Source organism: Aspergillus aculeatinus (assembly GCF_003184765.1).
Source record: "Aspergillus aculeatinus CBS 121060 unplaced genomic scaffold BO66scaffold_46, whole genome shotgun sequence".
Lineage (NCBI taxonomy): Eukaryota > Fungi > Ascomycota > Eurotiomycetes > Eurotiales > Aspergillaceae > Aspergillus > Aspergillus aculeatinus.
This window is the reverse complement of record NW_020291515.1, coordinates 170,764-198,010: the sequence shown is the minus strand read 5'-3', so window position 1 is coordinate 198,010 and position 27,247 is coordinate 170,764. Positions and strand designations below refer to the sequence as shown.

Genomic DNA, 27,247 nt, shown 5'->3' with positions numbered 1-27,247 from the left:
ATAAAAGTCTTTCGTTTCCTTGTCATTGTCTGACCAAAGCTTCCTGATCTGCTTCACCTTTGAAGTTGTACTTCCCATCTTCCCAAACCCCCGCCCTCCTTCATTGCCAATAATGGAGAGCCCTCGACAGTCCGATGCAAGCACTCCGGTGGAGCCCAACTCCCCGGGCTTCGTGGATACGCCAGCGACGCAGTCATCCGTCTTGTTTGATGGCAATCTCGAGGAGTTGCTGCGCAACTTCCCCCTCGATCAGTACATCCTCGTTACAGGGGGTCTCGGGTTCATCGGAAGTCACACAACATTGGAGCTACTCAAAGCCAATTATAATGTAATCGTGATCGACAATCTCAGCAACTCCTTCCAGAGCGTCTTCGACCGCATCAAGCTGCTGGCGTCCAAGCATCATGAGCAACAAGGAACATGCATGCCTTCCTTGCAGCTGCACGCTCATGATTTCCGGGATACTGTTGCTCTCCGGGAGCTTCTCGATCAGTACCAAACCCAATCCAGATGGGGTTCCCCCAAGTCCAAAATCGCTGGTGTCATCCATTTCGCTGCTTACAAAGCAGTTGAAGAGAGCATCAGAAACCCTCTGAAATACTATGCCAACAATGTCAGTGGTCTCATCGACTTTGCTACCACCTTGGGTGACTATGGCATCAAGACCTTCATCTTCTCATCCTCTGCCACCGTGTATGGTACCTTGGCCACCTCCGGCCTGCCGCTGAAAGAGGAACTCTGCGTTCACAAGGATGAGACTTTCACGGACCACAACGGTTCCGAGCAACAGGTCAAGGCTGGCTGCACAGGCATCACCAACCCTTACGGCCGCACTAAATGGATCTGCGAGGCCATCTTAGCAGACCTCGCGGCCTCTGATCCAGAATGGACCATTGTCGCTCTCCGGTATTTCAACCCGATTGGATGCGATGAGTCCGGTCTCCTTGGCGAAGATCCCCGCCAAATACCCACCAATCTCCTGCCTGTGGTTGTCAAAGTCATGACCGGGCAATATGCGGAGCTGCAAATGTTCGGCACGGACTGGGACACTGAGGACGGCACTGCCGTCCGCGACTTCATCCATGTTACCGATCTCGCCCGAGGGCACATCGCTGCCCTCAGTGCCGCCAATGGAGGCAAGTTGGCTGAGAACTTCCGCACCTTCAACCTCGGCACAGGACGCGGCCATTCTGTGATGGAGGTGGTGAACACCATGGAAAGCGTTTCTTCCAAACCCATTCCCCGCAAAGCGGCTGGACGTCGTGCTGGTGATGTTGGCTCATGCGTTGCAGTGGCAACTAGATCACAGAACGAGCTCGAGTGGAAAACTGAGAAAACGCTGAAAGATGCGTGTGTGAGCTTGTGCAATTTCCTTGATGTCAGTGGCCTCTCTGCATAGGCCTGGATATTGTTTTAATCACCCTGTTTCATCTATGTGGCGCTTGGTTTGGGTTTTACCTTTCATGATTCTTTCGTTTATCGTCCTGTGACCGTCATAATTTTCCTTCGGTTACCGATTTTTCGTATATTCCCATGATTCCTGTTCGTGTGTTGGGACATAATTTCGACAGCCTCAAGCAACTCGTGATATTTTGCATGATAGAGACGAACGCATTCGCTATATTCATCCCATCACATAGTATGCACTTGAAACCACTATACTTTACATCTGACTTTGTTCCGAGACGTCGAAGGGGTTCGCTAAGTGCGAGGCCTTCCACGTTCCATTTATGGATAGTGTTAGTAGATTGACCAATGTCACACTTTTACCGTGGAGCCAGCCCCATGTGCGCTCGAGAACCTTTCAATCTGTTATCATGCTCCATGTGCATGAAAAGACTCCGAAATAGTCGACAAGACCAAGGCCGTCGCGAAATGCGTGTGCTTGATGCATATCATTGAACAGAGCAGGAGACCGTGGGCAATGATAGAGAGGGGGGATGAGGGGCAGGCAGAAAGCATGGACGATTCAAAGAGCGGCAGGAATGGACGTTCGGGTGAATGATTAGTCAGACTGCCTGCCAACACTTCATCTTTCGACGTAGATGCAGTCTCTGCAGGTCTTCTCTGCTCTTTAAATGTTTAGGTTCGGCGCAGTCAAGCAAGGAAGGCATTCCGGGGAGGGTTATCATGTTCTTATCAGACGTTCGAAGCCAGATAGCACTGCTCACACGATCATCCTGGAGATGAACATCAGAGACTAGCGCTGACGGCGAGAATGGCTAGAACCAATGGAAGGCTTCACTGTCAGACAAGCAATATGAGAACTCCGGAGAGATTGCGCAGCCTGCCTTAGCTTTGCCCTGTTCTCTCCAGTAATGTGCTTCCTGCGGGACGCAGTTGCAGGCATTGACAAGGCGGCAAAGGTATAACGGCAGTCGACATGCATGGGATGTGAGTGATAATGCACGAGGCAACCAGAGACAGGATGGCACGATGCTCGGTTCTGCAATGTTCGTTGACATTTCCTGTCAGTCGATATCGGCAGGGAAGTCGAGGATCCATCTGCGGACGGAAATTGTCCGCACGGAAGCAGCGGTGACAGGGACAGTGGGACTGCTAGACGGTTGGAGCATGTCTTAGCTCTGCTTTTAGAACGCAGTAATGTATCGACAGGCGCCCAAGAACCATTGCCATGGCCGTCACTTCTAGATGCCGCGGGTTACCTGGAAATCATTCGGTACATGCGCGGGTACCTTATCTGTCGAACGTCACTTCGGGTTCCATGATAGCTCGAAGAAGCCGCATTCGTCGCACTTGGAATAGACCTAGTGAGAATAGTACAAAGCTTGGACATTGGAAGCGTTCAGGAAGCATGGTGGTTCCAAATAAGAGTAGAGGAACAGAAACTTGTGTTGATGGCGAGCAAACATATATTAGAAGAGCCATGACGAGCTCGAAACAACGGGTATCTGCATTAAGAATCATGATACTCGACATGCGCGGATAATTGGGTAGGATCGACCAGAGCCAAGGTCACCAAGCAGACCTAACGTCATGAGCGATGTCAGGGACATGATAATGTGTTTTGGCAGAACGGTCACAGATGTATCTGAACAAGGTTGAGGTTGAAGTATATTCGTCGGGCTGCCCGTATCGGTTTATCGCGAAACTCCGACTTGAGGATTAGTCATGTATCACATGATCCATCACCACCGATGTGATATGCATCGGTAGATGGGCAGGACGCAGCTCAGAATCTCTGGCGATGATGGAAACTAGACACAAATCGCCTCTTGAGCTCGATCTTATTGGAAATCTACCTTTCCAACAGATAGACTGTTCGGATCAAGGAATTGTTGGCAAGCCATCGAATACTGCGTGATACGGTCACGTGTCGGCTCACCGCCGGCTTGGCATCAAATTCATGCCGCAGTTTTCTCGATAAGTGCACTCTCACTGCGTGCCGGTCGGTAGGATTTCATTACACAGCATTCGATTCAGCGTGCACGGCTTGTCTTGGGGCTGAGGACGGCATACCACGACTCCGGTGACCGAGCTACTATCATTCGTTCTTTCTGGTCTTCAGTACAGCCGAAACCTGCCAGACTTCACATCCTCAAAATGATCTGCCAACGATGCCGGACCGGCATCCTGTCTCGATTCCAGCAGCACACGGTTACGTCGCCTGCCCTGTCTGGCGCGCGCCAGCTCTCTCTTCCCATCCAACGGGCTCAATTCCGCAACTACAGTGACGGCAAGCCCACCGTGTCCGCCGCACCGCCGCCGCCCAAGCCCCGACAGCCCGGCGTGAGCGACGTGACCGTCGCGTCCGCCGTCTCCTCCGCCACCCCTGGAGTGTCGCAACCATTGAGCACCCCCACGGACGGCGTCCACAGCGATATTCACCCCGGCAAGGCCCGCAAGGTCGTTGAGCGCCCCCCGAGTAGCTGCCTTGCTGGCACGAAACTGAACGGGCTCAACTACTTCAAGAACAAGCCTGATCTGCTCGCTCTGGAGGATTCGGAGTACCCCGATTGGCTGTGGGGTCTGTTGGATGAGAACAAGAAGGGGAAGACCGAGCAGGGTGGCGTTGATCCAAGCAGTAAGGGACCCTCTCATCAATCAATGCCACGAAATTTGTCTCCAGCTTGATTCTCCTTGACTAACACCGTGCTTCTTTCTCCTCATCACAGCCCTGAACAAGAAGCAGCGCAAGCGCTACGAGAAGAAGATGGCTGCCCGCGCCGCGAACCTCCCTCCCGTGATCCCCATCCACGAACAGGCCAACGATATCACACCCGCGGCCTACAACCGCGATCAGGCAGAGGCGCAGGATACCCTGGTTATCGCCGCCCAGAGTCTCGAGAAGCGGACCGAAATCACCAGAAGCGCGAGAGATGCCCGGAGAAAGGGCATCAGAGAGGCCAACTTCCTCCGCGGATTGTAAAAACATATATTGTGTGTATCTTTGGCGAATCTGCGATTTTCTCGGTGGGAGGCTTCTTCACGTTGGTCGATACTGTCCAGACCTACAACCCACAATGTACAATGGTATTGGCAACCCGGTGAAAGGCTGGGCAGTTGGGGGCAGGGGGCGGGGGGCGGGGGGACTGCGTCCGGAAGAGAGATATTTCTCCTTGTAACTCATATTCTCATTTCTTTATCATGTACTATTTCCCAGAACTCAGGCGCGCGAAATGGAATGCTTTCAACACTTTCACTTATTGCAGCCCCAGGCTCACTTGGAGCGACTTCAAACCCACCACTGCACCCCCGTGACTTCCCGAAAGCGAAGAGCGAAAAACACACTTTCAACGAGGAACCTCCCAATCCGACTCATCCTTCTCCTCGCCCTGGCCCTCCACCCACGGCAAACAAGCCTCCCACAGCGCCTTGACCTCCCCATCCCCCACCGCAAGCATCTCCGCCCAAACCGTGCTATCCCCGCGCTGGAACCACGCCAAAACAGCCACGACCAGAAAGTCCGCATACCCGGGGGTCTTCCCTTCAAAGAACGGGCCACCACCGTTGTTGTTGTTGTCGTTCTCCTTGTTCCCGCGCCGGCCCCGCAGCATCATCACGATCACGGCCATATCCCGCTTCATCGCGTCGATCAGCCGCTCCACCTCGCGGGCATCCCGGGGCCGGACCTCGGAGAGGGGCTTCCCGAACTGCGCCGAGCGCGTCTTGATGAAGTACTCGCGGCCCCGCGCATCCAGGAAGTCCGCGACGCGGGGGACGACCAGGGGGACGGCGTTGATCCAGACGGCGCCCATGAGCTTGCTGACGGCCAGCGCGAGCGCGTAGCTGGCGTCACCGGAGGGGAATAGGGATGGAGTGTTGGGGAAGGCTTCTTCAAGGTGCGTGGCGATGGCGAGCGAGTCCATCAGCATGCCGGAGGGGCTGGCGGGGAGGGAGGCCGGGTGGCAGATGGCGGGCAGCGTGTAGGGTCGGCCTTCGGCTTGAGGGTGGACTCCCCTGTGTGAGAGGACGGGGGCGATGTCTGGGTAGGAGAGGAAGGTCTGCGTGTAGGGGAGCTGCTTGTAGTTGAGGACCATTCGGGTCTTGATGGTGTTGGGGGACCAGGCCCTCTCCGACCCTGGTGGTGCGTTAGTCGTGATGCTCGTTTTGTTTTTTGGTTTGTGATGTGGATGAAATGAAGATTGGCTTCTTAGATTAAGATACTCACCAGAGAGGGTCGACTTGATGTCGAAGAAGTGGATTGGGCTGGAAGTCGACATTATTTTATCTTCAATATACAGTACGCGTCCTATTTTGGCATCAGTTGAAGTTCGTTTGAGTATGCTATGACGCGGGGAGGCTTATGGTGGGGAAGTCATCTTTGATTTATCAGCTCCGCCGCCCCGTGGAAGGTAACTATTAATTCCAAGTTAGGCACCCTGCTTGCTTATGGATCCGCTCTTCAACCCCGGTCATCTGCCTTGATTCGCGCTTTGATGAAGTGAAGCACAGTCCAAACTTCTACGTTTGCTTAGTATGCTTAGACTGTTGCTTGATTGGTTTCAGACATGAGCCATTGAGGTTTAGTCTCTATGAGATGCTATCTATCATTCATCTATTTTTAAAAGTCATTAAGTCCAATGAGACTCTATAGAGTCTCCCCGAGAAACGTCATGTGTGGAGGCTTCGTAAGGTATATGAAAGACGGCTCAATGGGTGAACCGGAAGTCGAGGCTGCGGGGTTATTAGAAAAATATTCGTAATCGATGAGAAAAGCTCAGGGGTCTGACCGTTTGTTACCAAGATCCTTGTCGGCGACATCGGCCAGGTATGCCTCTCTCTCGGCACTGGACATAGCGTCCCATATAGCGGCTCTCTGTCTAAATTATAGTGTTAGCATGATAATCAGACAGTGGGATTGGGTGAACTTACTTGTTACGCCAAATGTAGTAGAGCTTGGCCCCAATGAAAACTAGTATACTCCATACGGCCATGGCAATCAGTACTTTGTTGCCAGTATGATAGTATGGCTTGTCCTTCGCTTGATAGATCTGGGAAATGTCAGCTGACTTCCACCACAGACTAAGTGTTAAAGGGGTAACTCACTTGACTGGCAATAATATTGGACGCTTGCACCATCATGTTGTACACAGCGCTAGCGACCGTTCGCGTCCGAACTGAGCCTGCATTTCTGGACGTCATGGCCACAACGATAGCATGAATATAAGGTGCGCCAATCAATAGAATGAGAATGGCCCATCGTCCCCATGCGCTGGCCCCGTCTGGAAGAGCAACTAGTGCAATGAGTAAAATCAAGCACCAGAATTCCATGACGAGGCCAAGCAACAAACGCTGATTGAAGCGCTCTGAGATCCAAGTCCAGAACAGAAGGTTGATAATGAAGATAACATAAGCAGGAATGGTGAGAAGATTCGTCTGGAAGGTACCGAAGCCCAGGGATTTGAGCTCGAGAGTGATGTAGTTTGTTGCAGGTGTGTTGGGAATCATCCATGTCAGACCGAGCAAATAAATCGGCCACATATCATAGTCGCATAGAGCAGTCCATAGCATTTTGAGCGATACAGCCTGCCGATTGTGCATACTTCCCTTACTGGGGTCGTCACGCAGTACGCGGTTAACAAGAATCTTCTCTTCGCGTTCGTTGAACCAGCCGTCTTTACCCCGGAGGCCACCCTTTGTTTGTGTCGGTGATGCAGGCATCCAGAAGATAGCGATGATTCCGATGATGCCAGTGATTAGACCTTCAAATGCGAAGAGGTACCGCCAGCCACCCTTACCGTCAGCATCGTGGATATGTAGGAAGCCAACCGCCAGGAAAGCGCTAACAATCGCAGTAGCTTCGTAAGAAACCCAGAAATAACTGAGTCTGACCGGTAGCTCTTTAGATTTGTAGAAAAAGGAAAGGAAGAGGATGGTGTCGGCAATGCTGGTAACTGTCAGCTAGAAAAATCGACTTTAGCATTCGACTTTTGACTTACAATCCACCTTCTAGAAGTCCCAGAAGCGCCCGACAGATGAAATAACCGGTCTTATTCTTCAAGAAGGCTTGGCATGCAGCAACCAAGCTCCATGAAACCATCTGGAAAGGAATCCAGCGATCTGGTCCGACCTTCTTGGATAATAACTGCGAAGGCAGCTCGGCGAATAAGAATGTGAGAAGGAAGATTGTCTGCCCGTTGTTGTAGTCATTGGTATTCATCCCCAGATCCGCAAGCATGGTGTCGGAATTAGCCTGAACAACATTGCCTCTGTCGAGTTGGAGCGCAAAGAATGTCACGCATGCAAATGTGCAGATTCGCCAGTCAATCTGCTTTTCATTAGCTCTATACGCTTATTGAGAAGCGCTTGCTGGAAATACCTTTTTGATCAAGGCCTTCTCTTCCTCTTCCGTCCACTCAAAGTAGGGATCCCAACGGTGTATGCCTTCATACTCGGGGATAGGCTTATAGTACCGAGGATCCTCTGAGGTGTCGAATGCACCGCCCCCTTTGACACGCTGCACCGCGGCGAATTCGAGGGATGATGTGGACGAGCCCGATGCCACTGCAGTGACGGGACTCTTTTTACTGTCCTCGCCCGCGGGGACTGTGTCCACGGGGATATCGTGAACATTATCCGAGCCCATCTTGCCAATGGAAAAACGTTGACCACTTAGACGCCAGATATGAAGGCTCTTATTTGCGGCAGCCGAAGAGATTTAAAGAACAAATTCAGGACCATATGAGCTTTTTGATATGCTTCATCCCAAGCAAGCGAACATGAAGCTTCATCACGCAATCGCTCGGCAATATAGACAGATAGGCTAATTGCTAGATGATGTTCTGTGAAAGGTTGATGTAGCCAATCATGGCATGAACGTAATGGACCAAGAAAGACTCCGGGCATCTCGGGCGATAAGCTATGAAGCAAAACAGCTCGTGGTAGGGTGGCACTTGCGTCGAGACCAACATCAAGCGCAGCCATGGCGGCGAGATCAGGCCGTCAAGCTGTGGAAAAATGATACAAATCTCGATGTCTTGCAGTCTCATGGGGTGTCCTACTCAAGTAAGTGCGATCACGCAAACGAAGCATAAGTGACGTTATGAGGAACAAGTCAGAAGAAGTAAAAAGAGTCCGGTAGTTGTTAGCGTGGAGTAGTAGGATTCAATTGAAGTCTAGTTCGATCTCCGCTGCGGGAAACGGCCGAAGACGCGGCGGGGCCTTTAGGAATGGGTCGGGATCGCTCAGGCGGTGGCTGCACTTTACCTTTACCGCGTCGGTACTTCCACAACAACTCTTGCCTTACAGTCCTCCGATTTCACCATCGCACTGGTCGATGGTGATACGTTTCGTCAGCAATATGACAACATCTCTGTCAATGCTGATTGGAGGCGAGTATACAAGTCTACTGCGAAGTGCTGCAGTGCTGCGTAAACTTGTCAAGGCCAATGCAGTCTCAATGAACTGTTGATGCGCCCTAGCAAAATGTGCTTGCCTTGACCCTCTCTTATCTACCTCATCTACAATCACACTGCGAACAATGTCTTGACCATTGACCAAACGAACCGATTTCCTTCTAATTCAACTCCTTTCATACGATGAGGACGATCTCTATGAGTGAATGCGGGTCAGGTGGGGAGTTGAGCTTGTTTGAGCTTTGGAGGGGGAAAGTTGCGCCAGGGACCATGGCTATCACGCCATGTTGCACTAAACCACGTTTGCCTCAACCAGCGTCAACCCTGTGGAACACAGTCTCAACCTCCGGCACTGTTCAAGGTTAACCAAGTTCCTTGATTGTGTATGGGGTACATACTCCTAACAGGAACAAACACTGGCCAGGGTTACTAAGTATGCGACACTCACCACCAGATTGGGAAGACCGGCAATAGGCCAGTACTCCGCCTCGAAGATTATCTGATCAATGCCCGCCATTCCTCCTCGAGACGAGCACTGATGCCTATATGTCGTTATCGTTCGAAACCTTGTACCTAACCTTGTACCTCGTACCCCCTTTGCGAACCAGCAACTGCCGGAATTCGCTCGGCCATGCATACCCCGCAGGAATTGCGTGACGGCGCATCGAGTCATAGTAAGAAGGATGGTGATTATATATGCCAGAGCGAACGGTACCCTCTTGCAGATCGAAGTTCCTCTCAAGAAGGAAGAAACCCAATCTATATTCCTCCATTCTAAACCACCATCATGGCACCATCCATTACTGAGACCCCGACCCTTTCTCTCCGGGCAAAGCCGGTGTCCGCGCTGAAGACCGATTCGGGCTTTAACAAAGAGAACTCAATCGGATATGCAGAGGTCTATAAGCATGACGACGAAGTCCAGGGTACAGAGAAGCAGCCGCCCGCATCATTCCCAAACTACCTCCCCGTCTGGGACAACGAGACAGAAAGGTTCGACATCAGCCCTAACCTACTGCCCGCCTTTTGACCCCCGCTGACCTTTGCAGATACCCTCCTCTGCAACCATTCGAGCACTATGACCATGGCAAGGATGCGGACCTCTCTTTCTCTGACCTCTTGCCAAAGGACAAAGCTCAAGTGGATGACCTCACTCCCAGCATTGGCAGTGAAGTCCGTGGTGTCCAGCTGAGCCAGCTGACGAAGGAAGGCAAGGATCAACTGGCTCGATTCGTCGCCCAAAGAAAGGTCGTCGGTGAGTTGTAGCCACAGGCTTCTCCGCTGTTCTGCAAGGTCCTGTGCTAATGTCGAGCCTCATCTAGCCTTCCGTGACCAGAACTTTGCGCATCTTCCTATCGATAAAGCCCTCGAATGGGGTGGCTACTTTGGCCGACACCACATCCATCAGACATCTGGAGCCCCCAAGGGCTATCCGGAGATTCATCTCGTTCACCGCGGAGCTGATGACACAAGTGGTGCCGACTTTCTGGCTACACACACCAACTCTATCACCTGGCACTCCGATGTAACATTCGAAAAGCAGCCCCCTGGCACCACCTTCCTGTATCTCCTGGATGGACCATCAACTGGAGGAGACACCTTGTTCGCGGATATGGCACAGGCATACCGACGCCTCTCGCCTGAATTCCGAAAGAGGCTGCACGGGTTGAAGGCAGTTCACTCCGGTATTGAGCAGGTCAACAACAGCCTCAACAAGGGCGGTATTGCACGACGAGACCCGATCACATCTGAGCATCCCATTGTCCGGACTCATCCCGTGAGTGCATCTCAGGAAGAATGAAATTAGTGGGTGTATTCGTTTTAACGTGCTGTCTAGGTTACTGGAGAGAAAGCACTGTTTGTCAACCCACAGTGTAAGTTTAAGGTCACGTCCGTATCACAGAAAACCAAGCGACTAACAAAGCTTCAGTCACTCGCTACATTGTCGGATACAAGAAGGAGGAGTCGGAGTTCCTGCTGAAGTTCCTCTACGACCACATTGCGCTGTCTGCAGATATTCAGACACGGGTCCGCTGGCGTCCTGGCACTGTTGTTGTTTGGGATGTAAGTGCTTTCAGTCCAGTGTATAATGGAAAACAAGATTGACAAGACTAACTATTACAGAACCGTGTGGCGGCGCACAGTGCACTGTTTGACTGGGCGGATGGTCAGAGACGACACCTCGCGAGAATTACGCCACAGGCTGAAGCTCCTTACGAGACTCCTTTTGAAGGATAGATGATGTCAGACACTGAACAGCGATACATATGGCCACAAGACCAGGCTACCATTTTCTCGATAGATATAGTTAGCGGCCTCATGAACAGACAGGACGAATATGACTTCTTTTGACTGATACATTCTACAATATCAACCAACCAATGAATTCTTTGCTCAGCTGCAACAGTGCTTGCACGACAATTCCAGTGATGGGGTTCATGCTGAGATTAGCTCTATCCTCATGATGACACAATGAGGCATAGGGTATTGAGCACTTCACGATTGTCTAATCCGGTAGGACCAGCCTTGTGTCGAACTTTATGATCTCGCGTAGACCACACACAACATCATTATTGAATCAACGCCGTGAGTCACCCACACCCTGACCAGCGCATCAACTATCATCTTTGTTACTCCCATCTTCAATCTCTCAACACCTTCCAGTCTCGCACAACCATATCACTACCACCGCCATTCTTACCACCAATATCACTACAACAACCATCTTTACCATCTAAATTCTACCCTACAAACCCAAACATCACCACCACCACGATGTCCAACCAAGCTCCTCGAGCACCGAGGATCCACCCTCAAGTGCCCCCAAGCCATCCACACGCTCTGGGCGGCCGAACCACCAACCCCCCGAGGCGCGACGAGGACACCGCCGTCGACAAGCTCCGCACCGAGCTGGGGTCCCACAATCTCCAGTTCGGCATCTTCAAGCAGCAGGTCACCAGCCAGCTCAACACTTTGGCCCAGCACAACAGCACCTTGTTCGAGGCACAGGGCAACCTTGTGCAGGAGAACAAGGCCCTGCAACAGGCGAACAAGCTTCTCCGCAACGAGGTCGCCCGTCTCAGCAACGAAGCCACCCGCCAGCGAGCGGAGCTCGCCACCCTGCGCACCGAGGTGCAGACGGCCGCGGTCGAGCGGCAGGAGGAGATCGTCCGGGCTGGCGCTACCGCGCAGCTCATGTTGTCTCAAATCGAGGATCTTTGGAACGCGTTGATTTCTCTCGACCAGAAGCGTCGCGGCGAGTTCTTGGAGTGGTTGGAAGGGATGGATGTGGAGTAGGTCTTTGCGGGTAGAGGGAAGGGGGGGACGGGGGGGCTTGTACGGAAGGGAAAGTTCAATTATGGAGATATACGATGTGCTGCATAGCGGGGAGCAGTGGATGGAGTTTTGGGGGTACATCATCGTTGACATGAGTCTTCTTGAGACGGGAGATGTGTGTTTTGGCGTTTGAGGATACGGTGTTTGGTGTATCACTTTGCTTGCTCGTTGGGGTTTTGATGTCGTCTACTTGGGGACTACTGCATTGGAATTCAACTTGCTTCTCTCGAGTCTGGTATAGTTTCGTAAATCGGTCCCTTCGCTTGTAGGTGGGAGTGATGCCTCCCTCGACTATAGCATGCTTAACTTCCATCGCGCCTTCCTGGGTATGTGGATGAGGATACTCATCGACCGAGTATACCACTCCCTTGGCCACAACCCCGCCAGCCCGTAGTATCTGAGACGAGGCGCCTTTCTCCCATCTACCAAAAATCTACTGGGTATTATGAAGGCAGTACCAATCCGTTATCATCACCACTACCCACAATCCCACGTGAACCATTTCTTCGAGCACTAAATCGAGAACCATGTACCTTGCCTCTCCCCATTCTCCGCTAAACAGACAAGGCTTGTGGTTAGCTAATATGTAAACCCCAGCTTCCATCGGACACGAACGCTGCCCCATCCATCACAAAGCCATCGATGCAACTTCTGCTTGAATTTTGTTCGAAATGTGGCCGGGCTGTGTGATCTATGTCGTTATTACGTATGTCGACTCGCGCAGTTCCGAGCTCCTATGCAATTCTTGTGTAGTGTTTGGTATAGCGGTATGCGATGTTCTCACGCCCTTATACATAAAAGAAAAGAAAAGAAAGCTCGATGAAAATATAGACCATACTATGCTATAACGGGATCAGGCCCCAACTGCCTCTGTGAAGATGATGCAAGTAAGGAACCTTTTGCGGAAACAACTAATAAGGAAAAGACTGTATTCCAAGTCAACTATAAGTGAGATATAAGTTTGGCAATTTGTGGTAACGAAACGTTGAATGAAGCTACTTGATACACAGCATAAATCTTGTATATAGTGTCAAAGTAAATGGCATTAACTTCAACAGCTGGTCTCGTGGCGCAATGGTAGCGCATTAGTTTCCGGTACTAGAGGTTGTGCGTTCGAGTCGCACCGGGATCGTTTTTTGCCCACCTCTTCCTTTTTTTGACAGTAGTAAACCACCTTGTATCTGTTTGCTATCGCTGTATTTCTTTATGGCATACTCCGACAAGGCTCCGAAGACCCGAAGACCCGAAGTCAATGGTTTGGAATCCAGTGAGGGCCCATGGTTCATCTCAGACGAGGCTTATCGATCTATCTTCGGCCCCCAACTTGCACACTCGTCCACGACACCAGTGTCGCACCTCTGCTTCATCTTTCAGCGGTCCAGCCCGTAAGCCCACCGATCCAGATGACAGACAAGCCAATCCAACATTACAGCACCGTTCGAGGTGGTCCGAGGCCCAGGCCATAGCCCAGACCTAGGACCGTGATCGGTGCTTAACCCCCGAAGATTTGCTGAACTCGACGGAGGGACCTCTGCAGCCCCCACTGTGAGGCCATCTGGCTTAGGTGATACTGATACATCAGGGTGCTCGCCGTAAGGGGAATTGGAGTCTCGGAGTAACGTAAGACGCAGAGAAACATACATGGAACTGAACGGGGAGCCTCCAGGATAAACCTGGACTTAGATAAGAGATAACAGGAGTTGGTAATCCGTTGAGGTCTATCAAACTGGTAGCATGGGGCCGCAATGAAAGCAGCCTGGCCCAATTCACTAAAAGCAATGAACTCCCGCACGCCCTTCTAGAAGAAAGAGTAGAGGAAATCAATATGGTTCAGTAGGACCACACACAACATATATTCATATATACAGGAAGTAGTAAAGGTTTGTCGGCCCTGGAGTCTCGACAATCCAGAGATGAAAAGGTAGTTGAAACAGAGATTGAGGAAATGAATAGCGTCGCAAAAGTGTACAGGATGAAAAGAAACAAGAAATCGACCAAGGTCGAGAGAAGAACTTCGTGGCAGGAATGGATGCACGATCACCAGGAGCTCAGATAACAAGAACAGCTCGCGCACAACCTTGGCCAGCAAAGCAGGAGCGAGGCTGGTCCGTTTTATCCCGAGGACAACGTGCCGATTGGGTGGGCAAGGCGCAAGAAACCTTGCATATGGAACCGAGGAGATGGCGTCTTTTCCCACCAGAGCGTGTAAGTAAACCTTCATTTTCATCGTCGAACAGAGGGGTCATCTGTTTCAGGTGAATGGCGGCCCCGGCTATGATACCGGTTTGTAGCCAGATTTACTTCTCCATTCAGTCTGTTTCCAATTTTGTTGGAAGGAGTCCATCTCTGTCCGCTCCGTGTTCCACTTGGCGTCGTCCAATGCGTGTTCGAGACGACCCTTCTTGCGCTGGCGCACGAAGAACAAAATGAATGCGGCGAGCAGCATGGCTCCGACCGCCGCAGAGCCAGCGTACACACCGATCTTGGCACCGGTGGGCAATTCAGCCCATTTCTGGGCCAGAGTCTTCTCCGGTTCCTTATTCAATTCCACGGCAGCCGTCGAATTACCCCTGGAGCTCCAGAGTTAGTAGTCCGTCATGTAATATCTCAATGGCGAGGAGGACTTACGTTACGACCTTGATGCTCTCCCACGAGCCCGTATGGTTGGTATATTCGTACTCTTTGCCGGTGTGGAAGTCCTGTACGCGCACTTTCTGGACGACCATATTGTACGGACCAGCATCATAGTCGATCTCTCCGCCCGCCCACTCGATTGTTCCCTGAGGCTCGCTCGGGTCACCACCGGGCCAGATGCCATAGCGGAGTGTGCAAGGGGTTTGCGGATAGTTCTTGCCGTCCAAAGCATCCTCGTACTTCAGTGTGCGTACCAACGTGCCGTCAATCCACCATTCCAGTTTTGCGGCATCCCAGTAGGTAGTGTAGTTGTGGAACTCGGTGTCGGCGTTGGGAACATAATGGAAGCCTCCGCGGTCAAAGGACGTATCGTTACCCTTGCCGAAGTAGTTGGACTGGACTGAGCTAGTGTTGTAGCCCACCCACTCCCAGTCGATCTCGTCCAGGTCATCGGACTCCAACACGATACTGCTAATCACACCGCCACCCTTGGCCATCTTGACCCATGACTCAACGACACCGAAGAAAATGTAGAAGGTCGACTTGATGGTGGGGGAGTCCAGCTTCTTAGCGATGGTAAAATTCGCGCCGGCGTCGGTGATGGCGATATGGCCGTTGGTGGTCTCCCAGATCTTGGAGTCGAGCGTCTCGTTGAATTGCCATGAGAAAGTCGTGCCCAATGCGGGATCCGACGGGCAGGTGGCGTTGAGGGGGTTGCATGTGGTTGAGGTCTGAGCAGCCACTAAGTAAATCTGGGCCACGATCAGGGCCAGGAGGTTAAAGAAAGACATAATGGACAGTCACGTCCTTTAGGATCACCACTCTCCAGATACTGAGAAATACGGTCCCCTCGTTTTGTCAAAGATAGTGTTCAAGGGAGCAGAGGCGAGTCAGGACAACTGCGGGTCACACACGCTTGCTTCCTGGCAAGATAAGGTGCGATAAAGGGGCGTTTCCTGGCAGTGCACCGGGGGGGGGGACGAGTGTTTGAGATCAATTCCTCTAACGGTCCGTAAGGAGTGAGACCGGAAGCGTGGGGAAGAGGAAGAGAGAGAGGAAGATTCAAGTCTCAAAAGAATGGCAGCGCGATCGAGTCGCACGAGGAGGTTGAAAAGCACCCACAAGAAGGGATGAGAGGAAAGAGGGATGGAACTGATGCGGAGGAAGAACGGACGGAGGAGAGGGGAAGAAAAAGAGACATGACGGCGAGAGCATTTTCCTTTAATTTACTACTCCGTAGATACTAGGTTGACCCCAACCACAATGACTAGTTTTTTTTTTTTTTAACCCTTCCTTTTTTTTCCCCCCTCGCTCTCTTTTCTTGTTCGATCATAATAGTTAGAATTATAAGTTATTCTTTTTTTAAACCCGAATTGGAGACACGGACAAGGTGCATGTCTCTCATCCAAGCTGCGAGTCTGCAGTCGATGTCACTAGTTTTTGGCCCTAATCATTTCAGGGGCTGCTCCAAACAGGAAACCACCCGACTCATGAAGGGAGACTAGTCCTGAAATAGCCTGGTATGCCACAAGTCTACCCTGGTTCGGCTGGCTAGCGTGGTCCCTGGCCCTGATTTTAGTCCTAATAGGGAATAGTGCTGTCTCCACGACCACTGAAGGGCTCGGATGGTTCCAAGGACCAACATGATTGGGTCGAATAAGGCCGAGGATAGATCCGTACACCAATCAGGGTTCTGCCTCAGGGGAACAAGGGGTTCACTTTCAAACACCCGACAAACTACTAACAGCAACTCGGGGATGAGTCCACAGTGCCCGTGAGAACTGCTGGCTGGGTAAGGGAAGATTTCAAACTGATTGAAATGATAAGCGCACCGGTAAAGCAGCTTCAAAGGAGTTAATTGAGCGATCATCGACCAGGAATGATACTTATGTATGAGTAAGGTATCCATGATGAAGCTGTGAGTGCTCCTTGCTACCCAGAAAGAGCCAATGGCACCGCCACTTTCGGGTTGCTTCATGTATCGTACCTGCAGCCACTGCCGAACTCCTCTGCAATTGCCCATCGAATGACCTTGCGTTCCACCCACCCACCTTGAGGCACATATACTCCACGGTTCCCGAGGGACAATCAAACAAACAAGCACAGCTAAAGGCATGGATTTTCACTCTTCCTGACTAATTCTGGCACCGCCTGGTGAGGATCCATTCTTGGTCTCAGCACAGCACAGAGGGTCAGTGCCGTGGCAGTTCACTTGGATCTGCTAATTGGCTGGTGGCAAGTCATGTAGAGAGAGAGGTACGGAGTAGGTTTGCGGCAAACTCAGTCCTACCAGCAGATATCGGGATTGTAACGCCGTGAGGGGGAAAAGGGGGGGCAACAAGGGTAGAATTGTCAACTTGGTTGGAGATTGTATTTTCCAACCGCACAAACATTCGATTCCCCCACCCCCTCTCAACTCTCCGCAGCCAACGGTCTGCGCGAGTCTCCCAGAGCCAAGGTAAGGGAGCACAACTGCAGATAGATTCGAAACATGGAGAGGTCGTGTAGCCGGTATCGTGCCAAGCCATGCCTGCTACTCCGTACTCTGTGTGAAGGTCTCTGCAGACCTCCCAATGGACAATCTTTGACAGGTTAATCTATAAATGTCACTGCCTACAGATGAGCATATTAGATGCGACTTCGACACGAACATGCTCGGCGCTGGCCAGTCTAATTTCCAGTGCCAGTTCACCCCACTTTCGCGGATAGGCAAATAGACATTGCATAACGACCAAGAAGGATAAAAATGGAAAGGATGGAACCGTTCCCACTTGGCAAGAGAACCAAGAGCACCACAATTTTGCAGATCAACTGATCATGATCTTTCCTGGTAGGAATCGTCAAAGGATTATAACCGGCTACTAAGACTCGTGGAAATGGCTGTTGTATGCGTACATGAATCATCGATAGATCAATCAGTCAGTCATCCGATCATTATCATAAGTCTTTCGTGTCGGACAGTCTATAGTATGATTCATCCAGGGTATTATTATAGCATAAAGGTCATATCGACATGTACATCCATCGTAACCATACGTGATTCGAAACTCGACAAACACATTAACCGCCCCCGCCCCCCCCAGCTTCCCCTACTTCCATCCTTCTATCCCTCCCAATTCCTTCCATTCCTCATCCACACCCTATCAATTGAGATAGACTTTCGCTGGCCTCCTCACCGAGCTCCTCGGTTTCTCCACATAGTAGTATGACGGGCTCCGTCGCTGCCGGTGGCGATGGCGCGCTCGGTTGGTAGGCAAATTGGTCTCCCCGTAGTCGGGCTCGCTCTCCATCTCATGATTCATGGCACAAAGCTTCCAGAGCCAGAGGAGCAGCAGGGTTCCTGCCATCGTGCCGAGAACGATACCGGCGATGCCACCCCCGGAGATGGAATTGGGGCAATTGGAGTCATCCCGACTCTGGAAAAGGTGGATTGGCGCCTGAGGGAAGGGAGAAAAAAAATCAGGTGTCAATTTTCCTCATTTCTTTCACGGGAGACTCGGACTCGGCCCGCCCGCGCGAACAGATCCACGGAACAACGAGACTCGACTTACCATGGGTGTGTGTGGTGGTTGGTTTCAATGTACTCTGTACGGAGTACCGTGCTGCACAATTGATATCAGAAATCGATCTCGTTGTGGCCCCCCTCAATGCAAGCACAACCGAAAGAAAGTCAACTAACAGGGAAAATAAGAAGAGGGGGTGGGATTGGAACCATATATTATCATCATCATCATCTTTGTCTCTTCACCTTCTTGTCCATACTTTCCCGCTGCGGCTGGGCTGGTGTTCCCATTGACGTCAACCGTACGTCTTTTGCCTTGGATCCCCTCCTACACCAAACCCCCCCCCTCCCCTCCTCTCATAAACTTCGGCTTGGCTTTCTGATCTTGATGAGCGGATGGCTTTTCCTTCGGGGCGCCTGCCAATAGAATCAATGGATCAAGTGTGTAAGCATTGCGCACTGCGAAGTGTCTTGCGCGCATGAATGAGCTTACGGGTTTCACGTGTTGGGTGTGATGGGGATACCGCGGGATAGTTCGCTTCGCGTTATTGGTCCAACTACCGACTAACTACTACATAGGAAACTCATATGTAATGCCGGGTGCTTTGAGCCTTGTTTTTGAGGACTGACTTTGCATGAAAATCGCGCAGACGGAGGGGCTTGAATCTCGTTCTTTTCTTTGGTGATTTCCCCGCATCTGCGGAAAAGTGGACTTCAAGCCGGTGTCGTTGAGATGCTCGACTACAATGTCTGTGTGTGTGCTTTGCTCTCGATGTAGTTGTGCGTTGCACAGTCTTGGTTCTAATGCAGATCGACTGTCTATTTCGAGTTCGGATTCATTAAAGCAATAGGAGGCTAGTGGTTTACTATCATTTCGGGAATCTATCCTGAACCCCACTTAGCAATAAAAAAACACTTTACCAGGCGCGCCAGCAATCCCTAGTCAATGCTTGTGGTTGATGTCTTTTCTACGGTACACAAAATGACATGGCTTGGGTGCGTTCCAAAAATAGCACCAACACGAACTCTGGTATGTGGCTTGTGAGGTAGCCGATGCAGAGGAAACTGGCTCACAATCTCCTATGTCCCGGGGAAGGGGGCACACTGCCGGTCTCCCAAGCCGTCATGTTGGGCCCCAGCTCGAACTCGATCGTGCCCCCACGTGCCATGAGATCCTCGTGCTCGAACCAGTTCTTCGTCCAGATCTGTCCGTTGATTTTCACGCTTTGCACATAATAGCCCTGGTCCAGCCCATTTGCGATAATCCGAAGCGTCTGGTTGCCGTTGATGGTCATGTTGAGATCCGGGAACCAGGGCGAGGCAATCAGGTACACTGGCTGGGTGACCACCGGGTAGATCCCCAGCATCTGCCACAAAAGCCATGAATTCATTGCCCCTGCATCACTGTTGCCGGGGACTCCGTAGAGTGCGTCGTTGAAACTACATGGACGTTTGATCAATCGTACTCTTTGGGAAGTCTCATTTCGTGGTACTCACTATTGGTATCCGAGGCCCCTCGATCTCTGAACGCTTTTTGCTTGCTTGTTGATGTAATTGTATAGGTAAGGCGTGGCGAAGTCAGGCTCGTTACTTATCCACGGTCATTAGTCTCACTTCGTTGTCAATTCGCAAAGGGGTGTGTACCCTATGTTAATGATTGTCGTGATTCCAGCTCCATTCGGCCCGAGGCTTTGAACGGACATATTTGGCGCAAACTCCTCAGTTAGCTAGGGTCCCCCTGCGGCGGGGAAATCTTACCATGAGATCAAGTCGGGATTCGAACGTGTCCACGCCTCCCATTAGATCAACCAGGGTCTCCATGTCATGAGGAATGACAAAAGAGTATTCTAGACATTCGGTGTGTGAGTAGACATTCTATCATACCATGGATGTCACTCACCCCAAGGCACGGCTTCATATGTATAGTCCAGCCACTCGCACTTGTCACAGTAGCGGGGATCATATGTGCTGCTGTTGAACGTGCCGTTTGAGAACCTAGGTGCCAGAAATCCTGTGAAGTTCAGACTAGAAACATCCGGATTCCATATATTCTGCCATCCAGCGGACCGATTCAGATACTTCTCTTGGTCACTAGGCATCTCTCCCGAGGCGACTTGGCTCAGCGCAAAATCATTAAGGCTGTACTCAACGGTTCTGGAAATACATCTTGTGTTACGATCTTGTGAGACATATCCAAGCTCGAGCCAATCGCCCAGGGCGCCGCGCCCCTCTTTGGTGCTGGCCGAGGGGTCTGTGGGGTCCCATGTGTTGTATGGAATCACCTCCGCGTCGGTCTTCATGGCGGCATAGCCGTCGGTCCAGTTGATCGCTCCGCGAAGGCCCTTGACGTAGGCATCCGCTAACACATTATCGGCATTGGAGCCGCCTTGGACCAGTCCATTCCAGTTTCCTGAGCGTCCATCTGGCAGGAAACCTTGGTGTCTTGGGGACGAGGAAATTATGAGTATCACTCTTCTTTGGCCCTGCTCATATCCAGGGATCATACCTCCATATATCGATCAGACCCCGAATCATTGACTCATGGTAGTCAGGTTGATATATATGGTAGTAACTAATCGTGCAGCGGAAAATGTCCCCTAATCGTATACATCAACAACAGTATTGAATTCAATTGTTCTTCATACTGACACATTGTATAAAAGTCGTCCCAGAATGGCTCATCCGACTGCCAGAGAGGATTCTCGCCGGTCCGATCGGACGGCATCAGATGCATGAAGTAGAGAGAACTGTAGAGCAGCCGCACCTGCGTCATATTCGCTGTTTCGTCCAATGCAACCCGAGTCTTGCTGAAAACATCTCGGTTCCATTCTTCCACAGCCGACTGCACCGTGTCATTCAAGTCCCAGGATGGAATCTCTGATTCAAGGTAGGCACGGGCCTTTTCTTCGGAGATGAAGGATACACCAACCCTGGAAATAATTTGAGCGCTTGAAGTAGTGTTCCAACTGAAGAGCGCCCCGATGCGATCATTCATGGGTCCTGATGTGGTTTTCTTATCAGTCAAATTACCGTATACTGGCTGACTGATGCCACCGTTGGCGAAGCTCTGATAACGCGGCATCGGCTCGGTATTCCTCCCTGCGAAGGTGCGCGCTGTCTCTGGGGCTATAGAGAATTTTCCGTAGAAGTAGACTGTGAACGGCGCGCCTGGTACCCAATCAGGCTCTCCGAAGATATAGTATTGTCGCAGGCTGGCACTCACCGTTGTTCCAGCCACCCATATACGTCCCATAGCCAGTGTAAGCCCGTCCCTCATCCTTCAATTGGATCTCGCCGGCAACGTAGAACTGACCATTGGGATCATTGGGTGACCCGGGAAGATACTTAGGTAAATGTTAGCGCTGCAGCACCTCGAAGCTACCGGCATTGTAGATGTCATACATGGGAAAGATCGACCAGTACATGCTTTTCGCCCTCGGGGAAGCTATACTGGATGATTCCAGCATGGCGAGAGGCCGAGAGCTCGACCTGAACGCCGTTCTGCAATCTTGTTGCAAAGTAGCCCACGCTGGCTGTATCATTACCGATCTACAGAGATTATGAGTCCAGGTCGATGAGTTTCGTTTCTCTCGGACGGCATACCCTAGGCTGGGAGTAGGTCAAATTGTCGAGCAGATTCACCGGGGGCGCAATATCTGTGAGCGGCATCTGGGGAATTATTCCATATTTTGGTGCGCCTCCAGTACCACTTTCATGCATCATGGCTGAAGAAATGGTGAAATGCTAGTCAACAATCGAGGACTTTTGGTTGAGTGGTCACGTTCACCTACTGATCGCCGTGACGTTTCCATCTGGCGTCCAACCCCCATTGAGGACCGCCAGGCTCCAGTTTGCAGCCGTAGTGTCGATACCTACCTTTGCCACGCCGAAAGGCCGCGCTCCCCCCACGAAAATATTGCCTCCTCCATAGCCTTTGCCTGGAAAGGGTCCTTCCGAACCCATTAGGGCATTCACATATTGGGAGTAATCTTCCTGGATAGAAGCAATCGCCGGCACCAGGACAGATAGCAAAGCTAACAAGCGATGGCAGGTGGGCAAGTAAAGTGACTGCATACTGAGTATGCTGAGTAGCTTCTAAACGATTTTGGAGAGAATGAACATGGGGCAGGAAAGAGGGGAAATTCACTGGGGTAAAAGAAGAGCTGCCCGCCAATTTTATCCCCCGCCGGGGAGGGGAATGCAGGCGATTCACGCGGAGATGCCTGCATTTTATCCCTGACGTGCTGCAGCGACTGGCCACTGAGATCAAGATGATGCTTGCTTGCTTTAGACTGGCACAGTCGGAATGAAGAGCGAAAGTGTGTCGTGTTGTGTTTTCTTCCCCGCATTTTGATTAGTGAAGCAAGGATTTAATATTTGACACACACATACACACACATACTAAACCTAGTCACCTTCTGGGCTCTTTCAAAGTACCAATAATCGTACTTGGGCATTTGGAAGGTCTCGTGGTAGTTTGTACTGCTGCTTATGGAAATCATCTTCCGCCCCGGACTTCACCCTTTGGAAGGAAAAGACGATGTAACTCGCTTTCCTATGCTCGACCAGATGACATGCTCTCGCGGCCCATTCCCCATAAGCTGAGTTCGAGATGTGAAGCTTATACTCCGTACTCAACACTTAACTTGAGAGGCTATTTACTTGCCTATAGTTACTTGGTTGGCTTAAGCGGATGACTAAGCTGATCACGGCGGCTGCCTTCCCAGCCGGGATCGAATCCGAATTTCGTCCCCCTTTCGCAAACAAACTGGTCTTCATGATCTTCAATCATTTTATCGATGACTATGTAGCACTCGAATCCCTCCAGTAGCATTTACGCCATGTTTCAGTGCTCTCATTGCGACAAGTCCTATCAGAGAAAGAGTCACCTGCTTCGGCATGAGGCGACGCGTACGCACTGCTCTTCCCCTTCAGAGCCGGGGGTTTCCGAGGCATAGAGGCTAACAAGTCCAGATACTACTGAATCTTTCTCTTCGATATGTCCCATTTGCAATAAGGCCTTTCAAAAGCAGTAAGCTCACGTTCTTGCCGGGCCCCTTCCTCATCGATGGGTTAGTCTGACAGGATTTAGGGAGGTCGCACGACGACATAGTAAGATTTGTGCAAGGAAGTACAATAGACCCTCACCGCCAGCGTCTAAGCCCGGCCGGAAGAAACGCTCCTGTGATGAGTGTACCCATGCCAAAACAGCCTGCGACAAGAACTCACCATGTTCTCGCTGTAAAGCCTTGGGTCGGCAGTGTTCTTTCGGAAGTGTGACATCTTCGCCTACAACTCTCTGCTTGACATCTGTCCCACCTTCACCAGCATTCTCGCACAATTCACTCGCAAGCAGGAGGTCGTTCTTCTTTCTTTCTCACTTTACTGATCCAGCTGTGGTGAAGGACAAGCTTGCAATCGCAGAAACAGCAAAAAGCTCTACCAAAAGGAACCTCGATGCCCTCCATCTAAACCTCGAAGATGCACTCAGCCCGTTCTACGCCATGCAGTCTTTTATGAGCTCTTCTGCAACTGCAGATATGTTCTTTCAGCCTTCTTTCCTAGCAAACCAGTATCCCATCCTGGATCTCCCCTCTGAAGGCGCCTTGTCTTCGCGGCTCGCCAGGCAATTGAACGACCTGATGGTAGAGCTGGTGGAAACTTCAAACTCTATGGGCCATGATAGTGAAGGCCTGAATAGGCCGCTTGATATCTCTAGCTTAATTCCGCTGTTTACAACTTCCAATCTTTCAATTTTCATCTCGGCTTACTTCCAATCCCTTCACTGGCATCTGCCGATTGTACATTTCCCAACATTTGACCCTGGAAATGTGTCAAACTCCCTCCTTATCTCAATTTTCTTGGCCGGAGCAATATACGCGACTTCTCAAGATGGAACTGTCGTGCCACCTGGGCTGCTCGACGTAGTCGAGGAGTATATCTTTCGACGTGTGGCAAATTTGTCGACAGCATCAATCCATACCAGCCAACTCTCTCAATTCTTCCCAGAACTCGAAATTGTTCAAGCAGCCCTGATAATCGAGATGCTTCAGTTTGGACAGGGGGGTATGCAAACAAGACGGCGCATCCGGATCATGAGACATCCGTGTGTTATCTCCTTGATACGATCAATAGGCATTTTCCAATACAAACGAAGTACAACTCCCCAAATCTGCGATGAGCTCACTTGGAGGAAACGCATAGCGGAGGAGGTCCTTGTACGGTAAGTACCTATAATAAAGGTCACTGTCAAAGACATTTATTGAGACACTGTCAGGGTTTCCTGTTGGGCTTTCCTCGCGGACGGATTTCTCACGGTCTGTTTTAACAACCATCCTGCATTGTCTATCTTCGAGATGGATTGTGACTTTCCCTGGGACTCTACACTGTTCGAGGCCGAAAGTACATCTGCATTCAATGAGCTTGTAGCTTCGACTAATGGAGCACGGCCCTCACTTCCAACTATAAGACAGTTTATCACCCGTCTACTCGACACGGACATCGGTGATTTGGTCACATGGAGTCGGTCACTTGTAGCAGAACACCTGCTACTGTTGATGTACGGTATGCGTAACGCTTGGTTGGCCCCTTGAGATGACAGTCTCGCTAATAGAAAGTGGAAACAGCGATGCACTCCCTGGCGTTTCAGGCAAGGACCGGCTTACTCGGATGGATTTCACCAAACGCTATCAAGCTCGCTGCAGATAATTGGAAGCGAATCTGGGATTCAATTGGTGACATTGTTGACAAAGAGAAGACACAGAGTCTGGGTTATCCCAAACATGCAGAAGAGCTTTGGTGGCTTCTAAATGCTACGCTCGACCGTACCGCTGGCCGGGACAAGAGTCTTCGCTACCTAGACACCGCAGCTACTGACGACTTGGGCAAGCTGAACGAGTTTATTCATAACGTTGCGGCGGAAGAAGGAACACCTTGATTGAATCACGGTGTTCATATTGATTATTACAGTGCTCATATCATACATCTATGTACAGCATACAATAAAGCTAACACATACCGAACACGCCTTGATGGTTTGAAATCCAGCTCCTTTGGACCATCTATGCGACATCATATCTCTTACTCGTTCTTATGCTTCAATTCGTCGCCCTTGGCTTTGCGATATGTGCCACCCAAGCGGTCCCAGAACGTGGTGAATTGCCCATAATTATAGTTGAAGTACAGATGATGCAGCGTATGACACTCGGGTCCGTTGATCACTGCAGAACGCGAGAGGCATTCGGCATCGTCTAATCGGGTTGTCAGTTGTGATCGTGGCAGTTAACAACAAGGGAAGAGAGGGGCGCGTACGGATTGCGAGGGTCCACATAGTTACGAATACAAACAGTCCCAGGTAAGCGCACTTCTGCAGAGGGAACAGCATTGGGAAGATGTGGTAGGGCAGACTCTGGGCCCAGCCATCGAAAGGGTTGAACGCATAGCTGGCGTACGGTGTCGGCACGACCCACTTGTGGTGCTTTTTGTGCAAGAAACGATAGACGGAGGGATGATGCTCCCATCTGTGGATCCAGTAGATTCCCGTGTCCGTGAAGAAGATGAAAAGCGGGTATTGAAGATACGAATATCCAGGGAAGGGCTCCTGGCTCGCGAAGTCATATAGCTTGGACCATCCACGGACTTCCAGCAGGAAGAATGGAACAGTGAGGATGGACATAACAGGCATGGCAAATAGTCCCTGCTTGATCTCCTGTCGGATCTGCTGGTGCAGGATTCGTGGATGCTTCATCAGAGACTTGTCGAAAACGGTGTGGTACAGGATCGTGCTGCCAATGAGGTACATGAGAACACCGAATATCCTTCATGGACATCTTACTTAGCTACTGTATACGATAAAGCCTAAGTAGAGAACAACATACCACATGGTGAAGAATAATGACAGGGCCTGTCTTGGGAGATGGTCCCGCTTCCACCGGCTCGCATTGGCATACTGGGACGCTTGCAGTGGATAGTAAAGGCCAATGTGCTGGTTGTAGAGGAATTGAGTCTCCATGGTCGCATTGCCCGGATACATCTCATAGCTCGGAAGCACTGAGGCATAGACCCGATCGAAGACGAAAGTGTCGAGGATATCAAGCAGAACGTCCATACTGGCGATTGTTGTTGTCGATGTGCTTGGTCGAGTTTAGGGCTGGCTCACACCAGACAGAGTGGATGGTGCGGTGCTGTTGCTTTATAGGACGAATCAGTCAAATCTCGTTCCTTGCAGGTAGTAATATTGAGTTTGGGCACATGGGGGAGCTCCTGCAGGATAGGCTTTGCAATCTAGGTTACTCTTTGATTTATATACGGGGTTTACCTACCTGGTACTTTTCGGTGATTCCCTACACGGCGATTCCCTACCGCGGGAATTCCCTACTGCCGGAGCCCGGGTATTCCAGTCAGACCACTGATTAAGGGGCGACGAACAGTGGCGTGGTGGTGATATGTTTCTTATCCCGTTGCTACTGGTGGGTTATACATGGTAGCCAGCCATTGATGATAAAAGGAGTGTCTACTCTGAGTCCTACCGCACAGTGTACTACTGCATTGTTCACAGACGGTTACCGGGCAGGCCCTTGTTGACCGGTAGTATTTATATGTTATGACCAGGTGCCGCCTACCTCATTACAACCGCCTTAACTGTGCTCATTCGGTCGGTCTTATTAGTCTCAAACAGCACTACGATTGATTGAACAGTCATGGAGCCAAATATGTAAGAATGGTCCAGGTAAATGGTCTATTGTCTTTATTGAAGCTATGGTGAAAGAACAATGTCCATTTTTTTCTTATTATGTAACACCTAGCCGTGTCCCGACATATACAAATGGCAAGATGGCCGAGTGGTCTAAGGCGCTAGTTTTAGGAATTTCCGAAACACTAGTTCGAAAGAGCGTGGGTTCGAATCCCACTCTTGTCAATAACTTTTTGTCCTTGTACCTTGGCCACGATGCTGTTG

The 27,247-nt window shown here is 50.8% G+C and overlaps 11 protein-coding genes and 2 non-coding genes across 13 annotated transcripts; 7 read left to right on the top strand and 6 right to left on the bottom strand.

Moving 5' to 3' along the window:
• Positions 1 to 112: 112 nt before the first annotated feature.
• Positions 113 to 1,399, top strand: BO66DRAFT_330198 (NAD-dependent epimerase/dehydratase family protein; the record flags this gene model as incomplete). Its single annotated transcript, XM_025644049.1, has 1 exon — positions 113 to 1,399. One exon carries the CDS (start codon positions 113 to 115, stop codon positions 1,397 to 1,399), a length of 1,287 nt encoding a protein of 428 aa, XP_025500773.1.
• A 1,814-nt stretch (positions 1,400 to 3,213) lies between these two features.
• BO66DRAFT_394226 (mitochondrial 54S ribosomal protein mL54) lies at positions 3,214 to 4,529 on the top strand. The gene is made up of 2 exons (XM_025647951.1): positions 3,214 to 4,045; positions 4,137 to 4,529. Exons 1-2 carry the CDS (start codon positions 3,565 to 3,567, stop codon positions 4,388 to 4,390), a joined length of 735 nt encoding a protein of 244 aa, XP_025500772.1. The 5' UTR covers positions 3,214 to 3,564; the 3' UTR covers positions 4,391 to 4,529.
• Positions 4,530 to 4,582: 53 nt separating this feature from the next.
• Positions 4,583 to 5,771, bottom strand: BO66DRAFT_473848 (putative glutathione S-transferase). Its single transcript, XM_025653090.1, has 2 exons — positions 5,633 to 5,771; positions 4,583 to 5,542 (listed from the first exon to the last, which is right to left on the bottom strand). The coding sequence occupies exons 1-2, from the start codon at positions 5,682 to 5,684 to the stop codon at positions 4,755 to 4,757; spliced, it is 840 nt and encodes a 279-aa protein (XP_025500771.1). The 5' UTR covers positions 5,685 to 5,771; the 3' UTR covers positions 4,583 to 4,754.
• Positions 5,772 to 6,085: 314 nt separating this feature from the next.
• BO66DRAFT_164505 (putative transporter) lies at positions 6,086 to 8,163 on the bottom strand. Its single transcript, XM_025642254.1, has 6 exons — positions 7,784 to 8,163; positions 7,404 to 7,732; positions 6,511 to 7,351; positions 6,337 to 6,455; positions 6,195 to 6,284; positions 6,086 to 6,138 (listed from the first exon to the last, which is right to left on the bottom strand). Exons 1-6 carry the CDS (start codon positions 8,048 to 8,050, stop codon positions 6,114 to 6,116), a joined length of 1,671 nt encoding a protein of 556 aa, XP_025500770.1. The 5' UTR covers positions 8,051 to 8,163; the 3' UTR covers positions 6,086 to 6,113.
• Positions 8,164 to 9,241: 1,078 nt separating this feature from the next.
• BO66DRAFT_164470 (TauD/TfdA dioxygenase family protein) lies at positions 9,242 to 11,200 on the top strand. Its single transcript, XM_025642253.1, has 6 exons — positions 9,242 to 9,812; positions 9,869 to 10,074; positions 10,142 to 10,596; positions 10,657 to 10,693; positions 10,750 to 10,883; positions 10,944 to 11,200. Exons 1-6 carry the CDS (start codon positions 9,607 to 9,609, stop codon positions 11,055 to 11,057), a joined length of 1,152 nt encoding a protein of 383 aa, XP_025500769.1. The 5' UTR covers positions 9,242 to 9,606; the 3' UTR covers positions 11,058 to 11,200.
• A 394-nt stretch (positions 11,201 to 11,594) lies between these two features.
• Positions 11,595 to 12,814, top strand: BO66DRAFT_404300 (uncharacterized protein; the record flags this gene model as incomplete). The annotated part of the gene is made up of 4 exons (XM_025648925.1): positions 11,595 to 12,112; positions 12,204 to 12,270; positions 12,397 to 12,481; positions 12,753 to 12,814. 4 exons carry the CDS (start codon positions 11,595 to 11,597, stop codon positions 12,812 to 12,814), a joined length of 732 nt encoding a protein of 243 aa, XP_025500768.1.
• Positions 12,815 to 13,215: 401 nt separating this feature from the next.
• On the top strand, positions 13,216 to 13,287 carry BO66DRAFT_t255. The gene has a single exon. It is a non-coding gene; the product is annotated as a tRNA-Arg (tRNA).
• A 1,140-nt stretch (positions 13,288 to 14,427) lies between these two features.
• Positions 14,428 to 15,580, bottom strand: BO66DRAFT_330404 (glycoside hydrolase family 16 protein; the record flags this gene model as incomplete). Its single annotated transcript, XM_025644053.1, has 2 exons — positions 14,428 to 14,725; positions 14,784 to 15,580. 2 exons carry the CDS (start codon positions 15,578 to 15,580, stop codon positions 14,428 to 14,430), a joined length of 1,095 nt encoding a protein of 364 aa, XP_025500767.1.
• Positions 15,581 to 17,909: 2,329 nt separating this feature from the next.
• On the bottom strand, positions 17,910 to 18,584 carry BO66DRAFT_394220 (uncharacterized protein). The gene is made up of 2 exons (XM_025647950.1): positions 18,341 to 18,584; positions 17,910 to 18,226 (listed from the first exon to the last, which is right to left on the bottom strand). Exons 1-2 carry the CDS (start codon positions 18,341 to 18,343, stop codon positions 17,933 to 17,935), a joined length of 297 nt encoding a protein of 98 aa, XP_025500766.1. The 5' UTR covers positions 18,344 to 18,584; the 3' UTR covers positions 17,910 to 17,932.
• Positions 18,585 to 19,218: 634 nt separating this feature from the next.
• On the bottom strand, positions 19,219 to 22,463 carry BO66DRAFT_380374 (uncharacterized protein). Its single transcript, XM_025645901.1, has 11 exons — positions 22,083 to 22,463; positions 21,895 to 22,016; positions 21,694 to 21,840; positions 21,515 to 21,635; positions 20,941 to 21,459; positions 20,798 to 20,888; positions 20,192 to 20,733; positions 20,050 to 20,138; positions 19,936 to 20,006; positions 19,789 to 19,881; positions 19,219 to 19,731 (listed from the first exon to the last, which is right to left on the bottom strand). The coding sequence occupies exons 1-11, from the start codon at positions 22,363 to 22,365 to the stop codon at positions 19,362 to 19,364; spliced, it is 2,448 nt and encodes an 815-aa protein (XP_025500765.1). The 5' UTR covers positions 22,366 to 22,463; the 3' UTR covers positions 19,219 to 19,361.
• A 669-nt stretch (positions 22,464 to 23,132) lies between these two features.
• On the top strand, positions 23,133 to 25,228 carry BO66DRAFT_413956 (uncharacterized protein; the record flags this gene model as incomplete). The annotated part of the gene is made up of 5 exons (XM_025649447.1): positions 23,133 to 23,234; positions 23,310 to 23,323; positions 23,384 to 24,514; positions 24,569 to 24,855; positions 24,918 to 25,228. 5 exons carry the CDS (start codon positions 23,133 to 23,135, stop codon positions 25,226 to 25,228), a joined length of 1,845 nt encoding a protein of 614 aa, XP_025500764.1.
• BO66DRAFT_380367 (sterol desaturase family protein) lies at positions 25,206 to 26,510 on the bottom strand. Its single transcript, XM_025645900.1, has 3 exons — positions 26,169 to 26,510; positions 25,603 to 26,108; positions 25,206 to 25,541 (listed from the first exon to the last, which is right to left on the bottom strand). Exons 1-3 carry the CDS (start codon positions 26,396 to 26,398, stop codon positions 25,372 to 25,374), a joined length of 906 nt encoding a protein of 301 aa, XP_025500763.1. The 5' UTR covers positions 26,399 to 26,510; the 3' UTR covers positions 25,206 to 25,371.
• Positions 26,511 to 27,117: 607 nt separating this feature from the next.
• On the top strand, positions 27,118 to 27,208 carry BO66DRAFT_t256. Its single transcript has one exon. It is a non-coding gene; the product is annotated as a tRNA-Leu (tRNA).
• The last annotated feature ends 39 nt before the right edge of the window (positions 27,209 to 27,247 follow it).